Here is a 17,214-nt window from a genome sequence, read left to right as displayed (position 1 = left end):
GAAATTGCACTGCCAATGAGATTGAAGTATTTTATGAAAACTGTAGCTTTTCTTCAATGCCTTAAGGTGCCTGCTGTACATTGTTCAAGCCTCAAACATATAGGAGTAGAGCAGGAATTACTGTTAGCTGAGAAACTATGATCTTAGCTCCAGATTTGAAGTCCTGGGCATCAAAGAATTAAGCAGTTAAGATGATCTCTCACCATGTACACCAACTGGTTATCCCAGCAACTCTTGCACCCCATGAACAAATATACAAAATTATGAGGGCAGGTTGCGTGGACTAGGCTTGAGGTACTTAAAATGTTGGAGGATTCAAGAGTTCTTTCTAAAAAAAAAATACTTATACATGAGATGAAGAGCTGCAGTTAAGGCTGACATTCATCTGTAATCCCCAACTGCCTTGTTATAAATTTCTTCTTGAGCTGCTGCAGCCCATGTGGTCTATGGATGATCTGAAGGGTTATACCTGAAATGTCGATTTCTCCACTGGAGATGCTGCCCAGCTGGCTGTGTTCTTCCTTTATCATCTTGTGTGTCCCTTTCCTCCCCACCATCGAGTGGGTGTGGTGAAGGAGTCTAGTGATGCACTAAGTCAAGATGAACTCATATTCAGTTCTGGATCCATGTGGAACTAGTTGATTGAATCCAAAAAGGAGGCAGGCTAAGAAAAACAAGATTAGCTAGACTTGCTATTAATTCAGATACTCATGAAAGAAAAATACCACATATAGACATTTACGAGAAGAGGAGGAACCTGGGTTCTAATGTTCTGTACAGTCAAGTAATCTGATACTCACTCATCATTTTGATAATAAAGAATGAAAGATAAAACACCGTAAAACTTTTAATAAGTATGCAAAGAAAGAAGTGGATTCCTTAAAAAGGGGAAATTATTATCTTGAGATATTAACAAACGTTAACTGTGTCACAACCAAGTAAAGACTTCATTATCAGAAGTTTTTAATGAAGGAAACTTTTCTTGTGTGCCACTATATTTCATATAATGAATCACTCAAGTTTACTGTGGTTTTGGAATGTGGCTTTGTACTATTTCTTCCGAACTCATTCTCACTTCCTCCTTCTAAGTCAATTTTTTAAGTCCTGTGACATTTACTCATCAGGACATTACATTGTGAAGAGGAAGGGCTTGGAACCCAATTAAACATACTTTCCAGTTTTGAAACTGATCTTTTTACCTGGTTCAGTGTTTTTCTAGCAGTGAAGCAGAATACATTAAATTATGTTAGTGTAGATATGTATCCTTACTCTGAATACTCCAACAAACTTTTATAATTTCGGTCCATAATTTGAAATTTCTGATGATTAGCTTGCATTATAAAGTTGAGTGACAAAAATTGTTTAATACAATAATGACTATAACTTCAGTGAATTTTAATATCAACATTTTTCCAAATTTTGTAATTCAATAATTATGCTTGAGAAACATTTTGTCTTCTAAATCACTGTTAGATAGATGTCTCAATTCTGAAATTTTTGGCTGGGGTGGAATACATGTAATCTCTTGAAGTTTTCATAGTTGGAGGATTGGGAATAACTCCCCAGGAAGATGACAGGGTTTGCATTTGCCTGTACCTCAGTGAGGTTCCAGACAAGATACCCCAAATCATTAAGGTGAGGAGTTCTTGTGCACTAATTCCCATCTGTGCTGGCATAGCAGCTGTCTGACCAGCAGAAAATCTGCACCATGAGAACATAATACCCTTTCCAAAGATGTTTAATCAAGATTGCAAGGTAAAATGTAAGGACAAAACTAATCTGCATTCAAGTTGCACCAAGGTGGTTTGCAAACTTGTAAAACTGTGAATTAATAGTATCCAACTGAACTAAAAACTTGAAGACTGGTGAAGGAGGTGCATCACTCCTAAGATCACTATCAGTCTCAAACAGAAATTGGTAACTGACCTAAATTTGGTTTCCTGTAAGCTATCAATAGCAAACCTACAGTTCTTCAAACACGACTTCAAATATCTTGTGTAACGCCAATATGAACAAAGGGGATAAAAACCGCAAATGTGACAAGCTTTTTTTAAAAACATAATTCAAGAAAATGAAATCAGCTTACTACCTAAACTATCAACATGTAGAAAAATGTAAAATAAGTTCTAAAAAAATCAACACAAAATCCAGAATGTCAAATTTTGATCATTATCATTTGGCAGGTTAGGATATACTGTTGACCAACAAGCAGCTGAAATTTAAACTAAAGACATATTAATAACTAACAATTCAATGTGGAGTCACAATGGCACCAAAAAGGGAATCAGTATTCTTAAATACACCTAAAGGCACACAATTTGCAACAGCGTACTTGAAATAGTCAGAATTGGTCTAAGAAACACGCACTACCCTTATGCTCAGCTAGTGAAACTTTTGACATCAATCAAAATTTGTTGATTTACTAAAGTATGGGGGTATACCAATTTTTGTATGGACTGCTAATCTAGAGTCTTGAATGAATAATTTAAGTAATTATAGTTCAAATACCAACAAGGTATTTTCAGTAATAATTAAATAGTCACACAAATTTATCAGAAAAACCCATTAATCTACCTAAGTGAAGCACACCTCCATCCTTTCCTATCCTGAGGACATAACTGCCAGATTGATTTTGTTGTGAAAACAGTACATGATGGAATACCTTATTTTGTTTTGCTGTTTTAAAATCTGTCCTCAATATGCTGTTGGAAAGAGTGACTACAAATCAATACTTAAGGACTCTCACCATTGTATTGGGTGACATTAGCATCATGCTAAGAGATGAAGTAGCTATAAAGCAGGCATCCAGGTGATGAGTTGAGCTACTGACACCAGAAGAATTGTATTCTATCTCAATGGGTAACCTCGTCCCTCAAAAGCATTCCTTATTCCAACCCATCAAACCAGATGACCACACATGGTTTAACAGAACTGTAGAACAGCATACTGGAAGCAGCCATCAGCAATACCAGAAAACGAAAACAGACTAAATTTCTGCAGTCCTGCCACATCCAGTTGTGACTAATGGTAGGCAATTAATAACTGGGGGAGACAGCTCCCAAGTCTCTGAAAAGAGAAAGAGACATCTAGCTTTCCTCAATAGGATAGACCATGGCTAGTCTGTGACTTAACTCAATGAAAAGTCAGAAGTGAGGCCATTTGCTGATTAAACAATATCCACCTTTTTGTTTGGCCTTATAATAATAAAGTTGCTCCTTCTGAAGACCAGACATCCTGGACAATATCTAAATGACTGAAAAATAGTAAGTAACATCTGTGCCTCAGTAGTACTAAGCAATAAACATCTTCAACAGGAAACCTAACCATTTTCCACTGACATTCAATGGCTTTACTACTGCCAGACTATCACGATGGTTGCTACTGGCCAGAATCTCAACTGATACACTCACATATGTGCTGTAGTTATTAGATTGACTTAGATGTTGGATTTTCTGTAGTGAGTGACTAATCTCCTGACTATACAAAACCTCTCCAACATGTCCAAAGTCAGTTGTTTGACTGAGCATTCTCTTTTGTTTGAATAGATGCAGCTGTAATAACATCGAGGAAAAAGCAGTTTGTTTGACCCACCAGCTTGAACATCCACAGCAGCCTACTGTGGTCACAGCATATACTGTCCACAGAATGCACTGCAACTAGTGCATTTTCAACCACACATTCCAAATCAGCTGTTAAGAATAACACACGCAGCAATTTTGTTTCAAGTCACACACCATTCTGATGTGGAAATCTAATCCCATTCCTTACCTTTCATTGGTTGAAAATGTTGGAACTTCTTACTTAACAGCGAGGTGGGTGTATCTATATCATATGGTAAATTAGAAGCTGGGTCATTATCACCTCCTTGGTTAAACAAGACACATGCAGGAAATACCAGCCCCATGATACCTATGTTCCAAAGATATATTCTTATTTATTTTAATTTGAAGTGTATGTTTGCCTCAACTAAGGTTAGAAATGGTCTGTTCCCCCTTACAAGTGTCAACTTGCAGATTTGACACTGTAATTCTCCTCCCTTCTTTCTTTCCCAAAGACTCACGCAACAGCACTGCTAGTCTGGAGAAGGAGCAGAAGAGGGGAAATCACAAACAAATCCAAGCCTACCTCCACTCAATATTCACATTTGCAAATCTATCTGACAGGAATTACCACAACAATGGAAGCAGAGACCTGGCTGATCCTTTCTCCCTTCTTTTGTCATAAGGCAGTGGAACTTTAGAAACCAAATGCTGTACACCCACTGAAATTAAGCACTTAAGTAGTCACTAGAAATTCAATATGGAAATACATCGTGTAAAGATAAACAGCATAACCCTATCAGATCACTGGGCTGTCCTCTCTCATGAGCTAGTGGTGGTTTAACCTGAGGATCGCCATGCCTCAGGTGAGGGGAGAGGTTGAAAAGGAGGAAAGTCCTTCATGGTCTTTCATGAGAGTCCTCAGCTAATATAAGAATTGAACCAGCCATCCAGCCAACTGAGCTGACCGACTTCAAGGCACCATGTAATGTAGCAATCTACTGCAGCACAAGCAAGCAGAAATTGGGCAATGTTGCATTATGCTCAGTAATATGCTGCTTTTACTTATTAAATGCTGGAGATGCTTAATGTGTTTGTTAAATGTAGAGATATTAAAACACTTTAAAATGTAGTCACTTTTGCAAACGTGGCAGAGGCTTAAAATTTCAGCACTGAAATTAACAGACTGAAATGTTTTAAATAAAATATTGGTCCCTGGTTTCTATCAAAACCTGTTATACAATGGATATTACATTTGTTATCATGACTAAAAGATGCGTTATGTGTGCCAACAACCCTTTTCCAGAAACCATCCAACCATAGGATAACCAGAGTAACATCAAATCAAAAACACACCAATTTTATTTAAACATAGGTTTATGCTTTGGAACTTATTCTCTCCAATTCTTGGAGCATAAACACTAACCAGAAGTTGTCTCAATTTCCCATGATATGCAACAGGATACAGCCTCCGTTCAGAGATGTTATCAGCACTGGTTAACCTCAAAGTGGTCTGGAAAGGAGCTGGCATTGAAGCCAAATTCATGAATTTGATGAGCTGACCTTAGATTGCTAGACTGCAGTATCTTACAAAACATCATTTTTGTTTCTAGTTATACAGACACATACTCACCACAGACACAGCATTTTTCGCTTTAATGCATGTACTTTAAAAGTCTTCAGTCAATTGCAAAACATTTTTGTTAAAAAAAAATGCTCCAGATCTCCAACATGTACATGATTTCCGCATGATCCTCTTTCTGCCACATTCATTAATGTTAGAAGCCACATAGGTTAGATTCTGACATTGCCTAGCAGATGTACAAATTATATCTGTATAATCCATCTCCCTTCATGTAGACTGTTACAACGACCACACTTCTGAAGTCAGGGATTTGTTTTTGAGGGGGGAAGGAGATTGCAGGTGATCCTGCAAAATGAACTTTGAGGACTGTGCACTGTCTTTCTGCCAGTTGTTTTCCCAGCTGCTAAATGACAAGAGTGCTTCAAAACACGTTGAAGTTCTCTTGAGGCACAGCAATGTTGTCATTAATGACTGGAAAGAACTTCTTAGTAACCAGAGAAGAGACAACTTCTCCGTTGAGTTTAAAGCCACAACATTGTAACAATGAGGTACAGTGACAGAAGAAAAAGAAAGCAAAAAAAGCAAATCCTGCACACCACATCCCACTTCCTGATGGGACATCCTGCCCATGTACCCAAAGATCTGAGAGTTGAGAATTAGTCTGTTTAGTCACAAACAATGCAAAGAAGTATCCTTGAATCAAAAGACAGCTGACAAGAAATTATATAGCATACATCCATAAAATGCCCAAATTATTTGCTGCAATTCAATATCTATATCGGAAATCGATGCTATTAGACAAGTACTTTAGGCATTCCTGTTCTCTCCCTTTTGCCTATGGTCAATCTCCTGCTTTGCATGCAAATATACAGGGTTATTTCTGGCCTGGGGAATCACTTTTTTTGCCCCCCGCAAAGGAATGTTTTTGTGTTATGACAAATGAGCTGTTCCAACAAATTGTGAAAATAGAACTGATGATCAGGTGCAAGAGATTGAGGAAAATTATACCTAACCACGTTCAGAAAAATCAGAAGAAAGGTGGTCTTTATGCTTATAGTTTCCCCAGAACATTAATCAACTCTGTTTTCATTTCTCATTCTGCTCAATTATTTTTAGAATTGCTGGAGGCAAAGTGAAACAAAGAAACATTACCTAGCAAAACTACTGGCCTCAAGATTGACAGATATTTCAGTGCTGCATCCAAAAATAGCAATGGACTAATTTTTCATGCGTGGATGAATATCTGAGATGGCAGTTCTGCACAAAATGTTAAGACATTCAACATGAAAAAATAAATCAAGGTATGTTATACAATATAATCACCTATTATTACATGCCAAATTCATCAGCAGTGAAAACCAAGACTAAGTATTAAAAGTTAACTATTATATTTTGACAAAGCAATTACAGTGTAAATAGTGAAAACGAAATACACAAGTAATAATTTTGAACACAGTTCTCTAGTTCTGAGAGCTCATGAATCAGAAGTATGTTACCTGGTTCAACAACAAAGTTTTGCATTTGCCTCAGAAAGATCTAACTTACACTACTCCCACTTCTCTGCTCCTCTATGATGAACATCGAAATACAAAAATAATATTAATCAATTTCTTTGAATATTTATTACATGGTGGAAAATAATAACATTTAAACAACGTACAGAAAGCTGTAGCAGAAAATATGCCAATTTGCTCATGCTGACGTTAGTGCATTTCTTTGCACGAGATTCTTATTTATTATCACATGCTGATGTTCACTCATAATTATCAAATTCCCTTTTGCAAGAAAGAGAATGCTCAAGAAACTCAGCAGGTCTGGCAAAATCTGTGGAAAGAAAGCAGAGTTAATGCCTCTAAGTCTGGTGTGACTCTACTTCAGAACTCCAGTGCCCACTCCCTGGGACACGTGTAAAGCCAAGAGGTGTGCAATCTTTTTTCTTACCTTCATCAGGCATTTTCTTAAAATCACCATTTCTCTTTGAAGAGCAACTTCTAATAGATCTACAATTATATTTGATATTTTGCAATCCCAGAATTCTGATTTGCTGTTTTGGTATATATCAATGATTTAGACTTAAAATTTGGGAGGCATGACTGAGAAATTTGCAGACAACAAAAAAAATTGTCAAGCAGTGAAGAATTGACTGTTGACTGCAGGATGATATTGATTGTTTGGATAAGTGGGCGGAATAATGGAAACAAAATTCAATCCAGCTAACTGAGAGATTATGCATTTGGGGAGGAAAAACAAAGCAAGAGAATACACAATAAATAGGAATGACTTGGATAACCTGGTGTTGTGTGATTTTTAACAATAAATAGGAAGGTATTGAGAGGGATAGAGGAAGAGAGACATCTGTGAATGCATTCCACAGGTCCCTGAAGGTGACAGGCGACATAGGTAAGATGGTAATGATGACACATGGGATGTTTTTCTTTATTTGGTGAGGGATTGTATGCAAGAACAGGGGCCTAATGCTGGAACCATCTAAGGCACTGGTTAAGTCACAGCTGGAGTTTGATGCGCAGTTCTCCTCACCACATTATAGAAGGGATATCATTGCTCTAGAGTAAGTAAACAGGAGGTTTACAAGAATGTTGCCAGGACTTAGGTCAATTACCAGGGTGCGCAGACTCTAAGATGATCAGCAGGAGTAGAGGGGACGAGGAAAAGATTTTCCACCTGGATGGTGGTGGATGTCTGGAATTCACTGCCAACGTCTTTGTAAGGAATCTAGATGTACAGCTGAATGATTGGATCCTGCAAGTCTACCAACCAGATGCTAGGAAGTGAATACAGAATAGCCAGCTAGTTTATTCTTTCTGTACAGTATTTTTTCTATATTTATCAAATGCATATAATTTTACAAAATGCAGTTACTAAGTAACTCTTGCCTTCAATCATTGCCCAGGATGAGCTTATTTCTTTCACCTCTTTAGTGATTCTACTCTACCTTACCATTTTACTGTAAATTTACCATTTTATTGGACAATCTCTTTTTCTCTCATATTTCCTTAGTCTTTTAAATCTTCCTTTCTGTAGGCTTGTCTACACACCACATACTTACATGTCTTTGTCGAGATTCACATTTGATCCCTTTTCGTTGAAGGAATGCTCTTCAATACAATCACTTTGTCTTTGCTGGAAATCGCCTGATATGTACCCTTGCCAGCTCTGGTTTAAGTATTTTCTATTGCTAATCTACATTTCCCGTCACCACATTTTCTTTCTATTTGATCTGGGTAAGGCTTTCTTTTAAGCTTACTCATACTCACTTTTCTTAAGTTGGTCAAACATCCTTAAAGAAAACCTCCCCCATTCCACTATTTCCGTCATCAAAATCTGTTATCTCACAACTCAAACTTTGTTCATGTTCAATTACTATCAGCTAACGTTGCTATCCTGTTCTGTCTCCCTATTCAAAAAAATTAAAGTTTTAACAATTCAAACTTATCTCCCATCAAGTTTCACATACTGCTATTACATCACTTCCTATTTTAACCTATGATTCTAATTCCTATTTCAGCTTCTTATAAGCTATGCATCAATATATTTTTATTTTAATCAAAGAATGGTTTAGCAGTTTTCTCCCCCATCTCTTTTCCACACCTGATTCCTTATTTTTAAAAAATGTCCTGTTCAACTTCTTTCAACCTTTCTACTGCCCAGACTACCAAAGAATTACTTTCTCTTCCAAGGTAACTAAATCTATGGTACCATGTCTTCGCTCAAACAGGTAGCATTTTAGGTTCAACCTCCAGTGAAAAATGTATGCTCATGTGTCATGTGAAATTTTTAAATTTATTATGCAACTGCAAGTTCATGTTACTGTGAACAGATTGCATTTCCTTCAAAGGAACAAGGAATATGATACTGAATATATGCAATCTTACGTTATTTTTAATTCTCCACATGTATACAAACACACAGTTCTATGACTACCCATAAAATCTGAAGTTTTTTGCAGTGCTATAGCACCAAATTCACCATGAGTCAAAGGTGAACCTATTTCCAAGTCAGATATTACATTTCCCAAACAGCAGTAAAAAGAGTTAGTGTGAAAATGGGGATGTAGAATAAACAAAACTAGCCGAATTCTTGCTCTGAATTACAATCAAGTAATTCCTGCTTGGCTCTACTGTGATGCTCTCTTTGTAATGAGATAGCTAGCTTTTAATTTCCTGCCATTTGACATACACAAATAATATCCATCTGGCAAAGGTAGCTAAAGGTGATTGAAGAATTATGTTGCAGAAAGAACTTGTCAGTTACTCCACTTTTTGTAAAATAAGTGATTTTAGATTCAATTCTAGGAACAGAGATACAGACATACATTGATCTTGCAAAAATGCAGCTATATGTAGCTAGCACTAACAACTATTGGTAAAATCACCATAGTGTCAGTGGTCCATAGGGCTATTCTCTCATGTGAGAGAGGGAGAGAGTGAGAGAGAGGTTGAGAGGGAGACACACCTGAGGTGAGGAGTGAGGTTGAGAAGGCAAGACCTTCAATAGCAACCTCAGCCAGTATGAGAATTGAATCCACACTGTTGATGTCACCCTCCATCGCATACTAGCCATCCAGCTAACAAAGCTAACTGAACCACCAGATAGCACTAGCCATCTGCTCAATTTACACAGATCAATTGGGAAACTAGCTCTTTACAAAATTAAATTAGGGCATCCCAGTAACAGCGTTAGCAAATCAAGCAAATTAACTTATACTGGTTCATTGAGTTTGGTCAAATGAAGAAAGGTTGTTCTACTTTTGTAAAGCAACAACTTTATTCATCATTTCAGCAGAAAAGTATTAGAAAGGGAATAAATGGTCCTTTTCAACAGTAATTTCAGTTTACATCTGCTAAACATATGAAGGATAATGTCGAACTAGAATATACTTATTCCTCTCCAATGCTTTGTATATTTGCAATCTGTTAAAGAGTGCATCAAGTAATTTCAACTTGGAAACTATATTAGTTTTTCAAAGGTGATATTTAATAAACAACTGGAAATAATAATTCAGAAATGAGCTAATTTTATATGATTTTTAACTTCTGGGTAGTATTCCTCAAGTGCTTTAAGTAAAAAAAAATTAAAATCGATGTACCTTACAATTCGTTAAAGTTGATGGGAGCTTAAAAAAAAACTGAAGAATGTATGAGAGTAGCTAGCCTATACAACATTTTCATCAGTGTTCTAACTTTTACAAGTTGGACTGAGTTTGGAAACCCGATTCCTAACTTGGTGATTGTCAGAACACCACAGAAAATAGTGTTCAGCTGCCGCCATGTATGATCACGGGTTCAGAAATTGATTTCTAATGTGAAAGAAATGTTTTGTTTTCAAAATTGGGGGTAACACGAAGAGTGCTTGCATCCAAACATCACTAATGTATCTGCCCCATCCTTCTATTCCACATAGTACAACACCAATGGCTCTACAGACAATTGCACAATGATGATGAACCACACTGCATGAGAATTTAGAATGTATTTCACCTGGGGAAACACAGGATAGGCAATTAGTCTAAGTGACTGTGTATTTGAGGTAAGGGGAGGGTAAAGAGAAGGGGCAAGATTAAGTTTATTTCTTGACTGATCTCTGTCATCCTAGTTAGTGTAAGTGTGCAAATACAATCGAACCAAATACATGTATAACCTCAACAGCTCATCAACACATGCTGTCCTGCCTCATAGATGGGAATAGACCAGACTGGTAAAGTGTCAGTGTTACAGCAGCTTGCAAACAATTCAAAATTAGTAGATGCAAACAGAAAAATAACAGATACATAAAGCTCTAAGTCACAAGAGAAAATGCAGCATAGCTGTGGTGGGAATTTTGTATGTGCAGATCTAAAATTACTGTAATTATAAAACGATCACTAATCCAAGAAGCAGAAAACCCCACCCATATACACAGAGCTGGTTCCTTCACATAAAACTGGTCCAGGCATGTAAGGAAACAAACTCAGCCAAATACTTATATAAATAAACCTGGTTGCCCAGCTTGGTGTAGAAGCTAACCTTTCACTTCCAGATAATATTTTTTTGCTTAATATGTAGAAAATTGCAAATTTTAAACCTTATAAAAATGCAATCAACAAAAGACATTGAATTAACGTTTTTAAAATGTTTAATTTTATTGTGCAACTGCAATTTGAGCACAACATTTAAATATCTCATGTCTGCAAACTGATTAAGATGACTGGGAATGTAATGAAAAGTAGATCACAATGGTATTGACAATGGGTTAGTTAGTCAGAAACCTAGGCTAATGTTCAAGTCTTGAACTGCAGACAGTGAAACCTGAGTTCAATTAATCCAAATGGAATTAAAAGCTTGTCTAATGATACCCATGAAATCACTGTTGATTCTCAAGAACTCAGCTGGTTCACTACTTTAGAGAAAGAAGTTTCCATCCTCATCTAGTCTGACCTACATGTAACTAGCTCTCCAGTAATATGGTCGATTCTGAAATGTTGCTTGTTAATAGAACTAGATGACCTTCCAGCATTGATTGAGGCACTGGAAACACTAACAGCACACGCAGCTTGACAACTCAGCAAAGTTCTCGTTAACATCTGTTCCAACAGTGGACAATGTGTCCCACAGGCTAGTCAAGCAAATGCCTGACGGTCATACTCATAATTTGATGAGTATGACTGTCAAGCTTTTGCCTGCCTAGCCTGTGGGACACACCACCTCTTTACAATGTGCAAGAGGTGGTGATACACAGATTCAGGATGGAGATGTTCTGAGTAATCCTCAATAATGGCTCCACGTTCCCACAACCATCTCCTTCTATAATAGTATTTTTGATTTGGATACTACTGGAGTATGTCATCCCCTACCTTACCACTACTTTTTAAGAGGCTGATAGATTACGTTTTCTGCCCTGTGCTGTTTTATTGGCTCCTTCCATATTCTTCAGCCGATATTTTTCTGCAGATATTTTTCCTTTCCGACTAGTGTACAGATTTTATCCTTTACTAACATATCCTTATTCTTAAGATCATTTCTCAGGGGAATTCAGCAAGATCTAAGTCCATGACACCATAACGAACTCACCTGCATAGGGTAGTGGTAGTGGGCGATTCATCAATAGTGATACAGGATTCTACCTTAAAGACGACAGGCAGATTTATTGTGACACTAAAATGGTATGTTGCCTCTCTGCTGCCAGGGTGAAGAATGTCATTAAGCAACTGTATGACATTCTGAAAGGGGAAGGTGATAGCCTTGATGGCATGGTGTAAACTTAACAATATCTCCCTCAACATCAGCAAAATGAAAGAGCTGATCATTGACTTCAGGAGACAAGGTGGAGGGCATACCTCTGTCCACACCAAGTACATCACACAGGCCAATTTCATTGCCTTCATTTATATATTCCGTTGCCTCGGAGAGGCAGTCAACATTATCAATGACCCCTCCCGACCCGGTTATAGTCCCTTCCAATCTCTTGCATCGGGCAGAAGATACAAAAGCTTAAAAAAACACTAACAGATTCAAGAACAGCTGTTATTAGACTTCTGAATGGACCTCTCAAATTTTAAATTTAAATTTTGATCTCACTTGCTCTGTTCTATTACCCTAATGCACTTTGTATGATATGACCTTCTTGTACCATATACAAACAGAATCAACCCTTTTCACTGTACCTAGGTACATGCAACAATAATAAATCAAATCAAACACAGAGCCAGAGGACAGAGAATCATAGAATCCCTACAGTGTGGAAGCAGGCCATTTGGCCCACCCAGTCAACACCAACCCTACCCTAACCATGGAAATCTGCATTTACTGTACATCCCTGGACACTAGGGGCAATTTCAGCACGGCCAATCCACCTAACATACATACCTTTGGACTGTGGGAGGAAACTGGAGCACCCAAGAGGAAACCCATGCAGACATGGAGAGAATATGCAAACTCTACTCAGACAGTAGCAACGAGGGTAGAATCGAACCTGGACCCCGGCACTGTGTAGCAGTAGTGCTTACCACTGAGCCACCATGCCACCCATAAATGGTCCATGTAGGTACCTTTTTTTGGTTAAGTTAAAAGAAAAGGGCTGAAGTCCTGCAAACAGAATGTGCGTTATAAAGAAGGATGTCAAAGGTAGTAATCTCAGGATTACTCCCAATGGCATGTGTGAGCAAGGTCAGGAATAGGAGAGCAGTCACGATGAAAACATGGCTGTAAAAGATACATGCTACTGAAGTAGTGCAACAAAGGTTTAGTCCTGACTGATTCCAGCGATGGCAGAATTGTCAGATGAGAAGTACAATCAATGAAGTCTACATTCACAGGAATTTAGAAGTTTAGAGGGAAGCTCAACAAATGTATAAAATTAAAATAGAGGTGGACAGAATGGATGCAGAGATGATGTTTTCCATGTCTGGGAAGGGACATCTAGAACAGGAAATTACTGTCACAGGATACACAGTATGCCATTTAGCACTCAAGATAAAGAGACACTTCTTCAATCAGTTAAAAATCACACAACACCAATCTTGGTCATTACCAAGCCTGATGAAGGGCTTTTGCCCGAAATGTCGATTTTCCTGCTCCTCGGATGCTGCCTGACCTGCTGTGCTTTTCCAGCATCACTCTAATCTAAAATAATTTAGCAGGCCATCTAACATTAGGTGGTTATCCTGACAGCACAACTGAAGTTCCAAACAAAAAATACATCTTTGCCTAGGCAGCCATATTTGGAAGGTGGATCAATTTTATGAGAAATACATACATTACTCACCAGTACAAAGGTACTGGAAGACTGCTCTGATGGAAATAATCCTATACAGCCAGAATCAACAAGCATCAGGTAAACCAACATTCACACGTGATCTAGTCATAGTGAGGTTTCTTTCACAAAGGCTATAATCATAAGAAAATCTCTGTGCTGGAAGCCCACAGCATTTTACTTCAACATCAACAAATGACAAGTGAGGAATTGCAATGTGTGCACAGATGAAAATGCTCTGCAAATTCAAAATTAAAAAGCAATGTCTTCTTGTCATCAATGGACTGTGATCTAAAGTTTAGTTCCTGTTTCATACTGTCACGTCAAACAGTGAATAAATATAGTGAGCAAAACTAAATCAGAGACAAAAAAAAACAGCAGATGCTGGAATCCAAGGTAGACAAACAGGAGGCTAGAAGAACACAGTGAGCCAGGCAGCATCAGGTGGAGGAGAAGTCGATGTTTTGGGTGTAGCTCTTCTTCAGAACTGGCTATTTTCAACTATCTCCACCTCATCACCCTGCCACCACCCCCTCTACTCCCTTTACCAGCAGCTCCCCTTACATCCACCCCCAGTACTGAAGAAGAGTTACACTTGAAGCAAATCTAGGTCAGCAATACTGAACGTCACATAAAATCAGTGGTGGCACAGCAGTTAGCAGCCTTGAATGACTGACTATGTGCAATTTCCGCCAGGTCCTCCGGTTTCCTCCCATGGCCCATAGATATGCAGGTGAGGTGGATTGGTTTGGATATTCTGCAGATGGTCGGTATAGACTCAATGGGTCACATGACCTCCTTCTGCATTATAGAGATTCTATGAACACATTCACAACTATATATCAAGGGAAAAAAGGCAAAACATTTGGAGCAGTAAACTACAGTTAGCAGAAAGTATTTTTCAGAGCACAGCTGGACATATTTAACATCACAAACAATATTTAAACCTTCCTTGGTGAACCTTCCTACTCTGGCTTTGCCCAGTTTAAATCACTGGCCAGCTACTTGCATCACAATGACACGTGCTAATTTCAGTAGAAGATGATTCAAAATAAACGCGCAAAATGCATAAAGTGTGCTTTGTATGTCAAAAATTTACTTAACATGTAACACCATTCAATAATCAAAGCATTCACAATGACTGTCAAACATGCACCCAAAATTACTTTTTGTGCTACCATTTCAACAACAAAAGCACCAAACTATAAGTACGTTTATTACAGCAGCATACAAGTGTATACATATTGATCACATTTCTATAGTTACTACCTTTTACTTGCCAAAATACGCAATTAGCCACATCTAAATTCCCAACTAACATGTGGCTAATGTATTAGAAAACAACAGCGTGCATCGTTCCCTAAACATAAAAGTAAACAGGCAGCTTGCTCTATATTGAATGGTAACACACAAAAATCGCCAACGTGCCTCAAGAAATGCTTGAGGGAGAAGGGATAATTCTGCATTGATAACCAGAAGTTCCAAATCAGAGAATTATAGAAGCAATTTTACAACATAAGAGTGAAGTAAACCTACATTTTGAAATTAAACCGTTTAATCAAATAATGTCAACTAAAACTTAATAAGCAAAATCCCCAGGATGGCAACAACTTTTATTTATACAATATATTTAATATAATAAAACCTTGAAAGACAGCAGAAAAAGTATAAAGCAAAATTAGACAGACATAAATGACAAATTAAAATTACATAACTAGCAAAGTTACCAAAAATTAATGCGTAGGAAAGAGATCTAGGTACTACATAGAGATAGCACCATATTTATTCATAACTTGCAGGAGTAAAACACAAATTGAACAGCCGTAATATTGTTCTTCAAAAGCCTTTATCCATGTGAATATCATAAGAAGCACATTTCATATTCTCTTTTGCATACTATATTCAGCAGATGACAGAATAAGTTGCTTAACATATCCATTTTTCAGGACTACTACTGAGACGTAGGAATGTGGATGATCATGGTTCCACTATAACTTACTTCTGAAAATAGTTTACTGGTCTTCTGAGACATTATCATAACCTAATTAAATCACACTAGTAACAGAAACAAAATGCAGAGGTTTTCACAATTACAATCATAGATTGGGAACAAAATATCTCATGAAGCATCAACTTTGATTAATTGGTAGCACTCACACCTCCCAATTTAAAGAATACCAGTTCAAGTCACGTTACCCTACAAATACACTGATGCAATTTTAATGGGGTCAGTTTCTTGATCAAGTTTAGTATATTTGTTTGACTGGAGAATATGATATCTCATGGCCTGAGTTAAACAAGACCATGGAGTTCTTCTGATATCCTGACCTACAAATCTCTGAAATACCATGGAAAACAGCTTATCCAGCTGTTCACTTATGGTTTATGCAACCTAAATGCTTCCTAATTGGCTGCTATGTGACTGATTGCTCACTGTAAAGGCAAGATCTTCCCAATAAATACTGATACCTATATATATATAATTTCTGCAATAAAAGCTGTTTAACAGTTGGAAAGGTAGCATTCCTAATTTTTCCTAAACCTTCAGCCCCAATTTGCTCAACTCTATTTTTATCAAGATAACGTAATAGATATTCTGAGTCACATCAATATATAAAAATAGAAACAATGGTAATTTAAGTGGCATATTCAAAGTACAGCTTTGATACAGTAATCCATTACTTGTTGCATTATATTGGATTTAATTCAAAACATTTAAAGGAATTCAGGAAAATATAATCCAATGTAAAGACCACTTGGCACATGTTTTAAGTGAAGTTTCACACTACCACCTGTAGGGATATATATTTATGATTTAATATCACAAAGAACATGAACATTGGGAGCATTTGTTTGAGCCTACTCCATCATTAGCTAAGATCATGGTTCATCTTATTGTCGTCTCAACTTCGTCTCTTGCCTGTCTCCGATAACGCTTCGATTGCCTTGTCAAACATCTATCTAATACTGGATTAGTGGTGCTGGAAGAGCACAGCAGTTCAGGCAGCATCCAACGAGCAGCGAAATCGACGTTTCGGGCAAAAGCCCTTCATCAGGAATAAAAAAGCCTTCCAGCACCACTAATCCAGTATTTGGTTTTCAGCATCTGCAGTCATTGTTTTTACCTTAAACATCTATCTAACTCAATGTGTCTCAGTTCAATTACTTAATATATTAATGTGGAGGTGCTGATGTTGGACTGGAGTGGATAAAGTCAAAAATCATATGACACCGGGTTATAGTCCAACAGATTCATTTGAAACTGCAAGCTTTCAAAGTCCCTGTTTGTTCCTCAGGCAGCTGCTAAGCCAGACATATGACTATCTTAAGCACAATAAATTT

General features: G+C 37.5%; 1 protein-coding gene across 10 annotated transcripts in view; it reads right to left on the bottom strand.

Annotated features, from left to right (window-relative positions):
- hdac4 (histone deacetylase 4) overlaps positions 1-17,214 on the bottom strand; it is a 497,199-nt gene that overhangs the window by 290,350 nt on the left and 189,635 nt on the right. For 2 of the 10 annotated variants that reach the window (XM_072578377.1, XM_072578378.1), the window contains one exon: positions 470-664. The exons of the other annotated variants lie outside the window; for them this stretch is intronic. In XM_072578377.1, the coding sequence (XP_072434478.1) occupies positions 470-557 (88 nt within the window). In that variant the 5' untranslated portion in view covers positions 558-664. The remainder of the gene's footprint in view (positions 1-469; positions 665-17,214) is intronic. 10 annotated transcript variants of the gene reach the window in all.

This window comes from Chiloscyllium punctatum, chromosome 10 (assembly GCF_047496795.1).
Source record: "Chiloscyllium punctatum isolate Juve2018m chromosome 10, sChiPun1.3, whole genome shotgun sequence".
Taxonomy (NCBI): domain Eukaryota; kingdom Metazoa; phylum Chordata; class Chondrichthyes; order Orectolobiformes; family Hemiscylliidae; genus Chiloscyllium; species Chiloscyllium punctatum.
The sequence above is the reverse complement of the archived record's forward strand: the minus strand, read 5'-3'. Positions and strand labels throughout refer to the sequence as shown.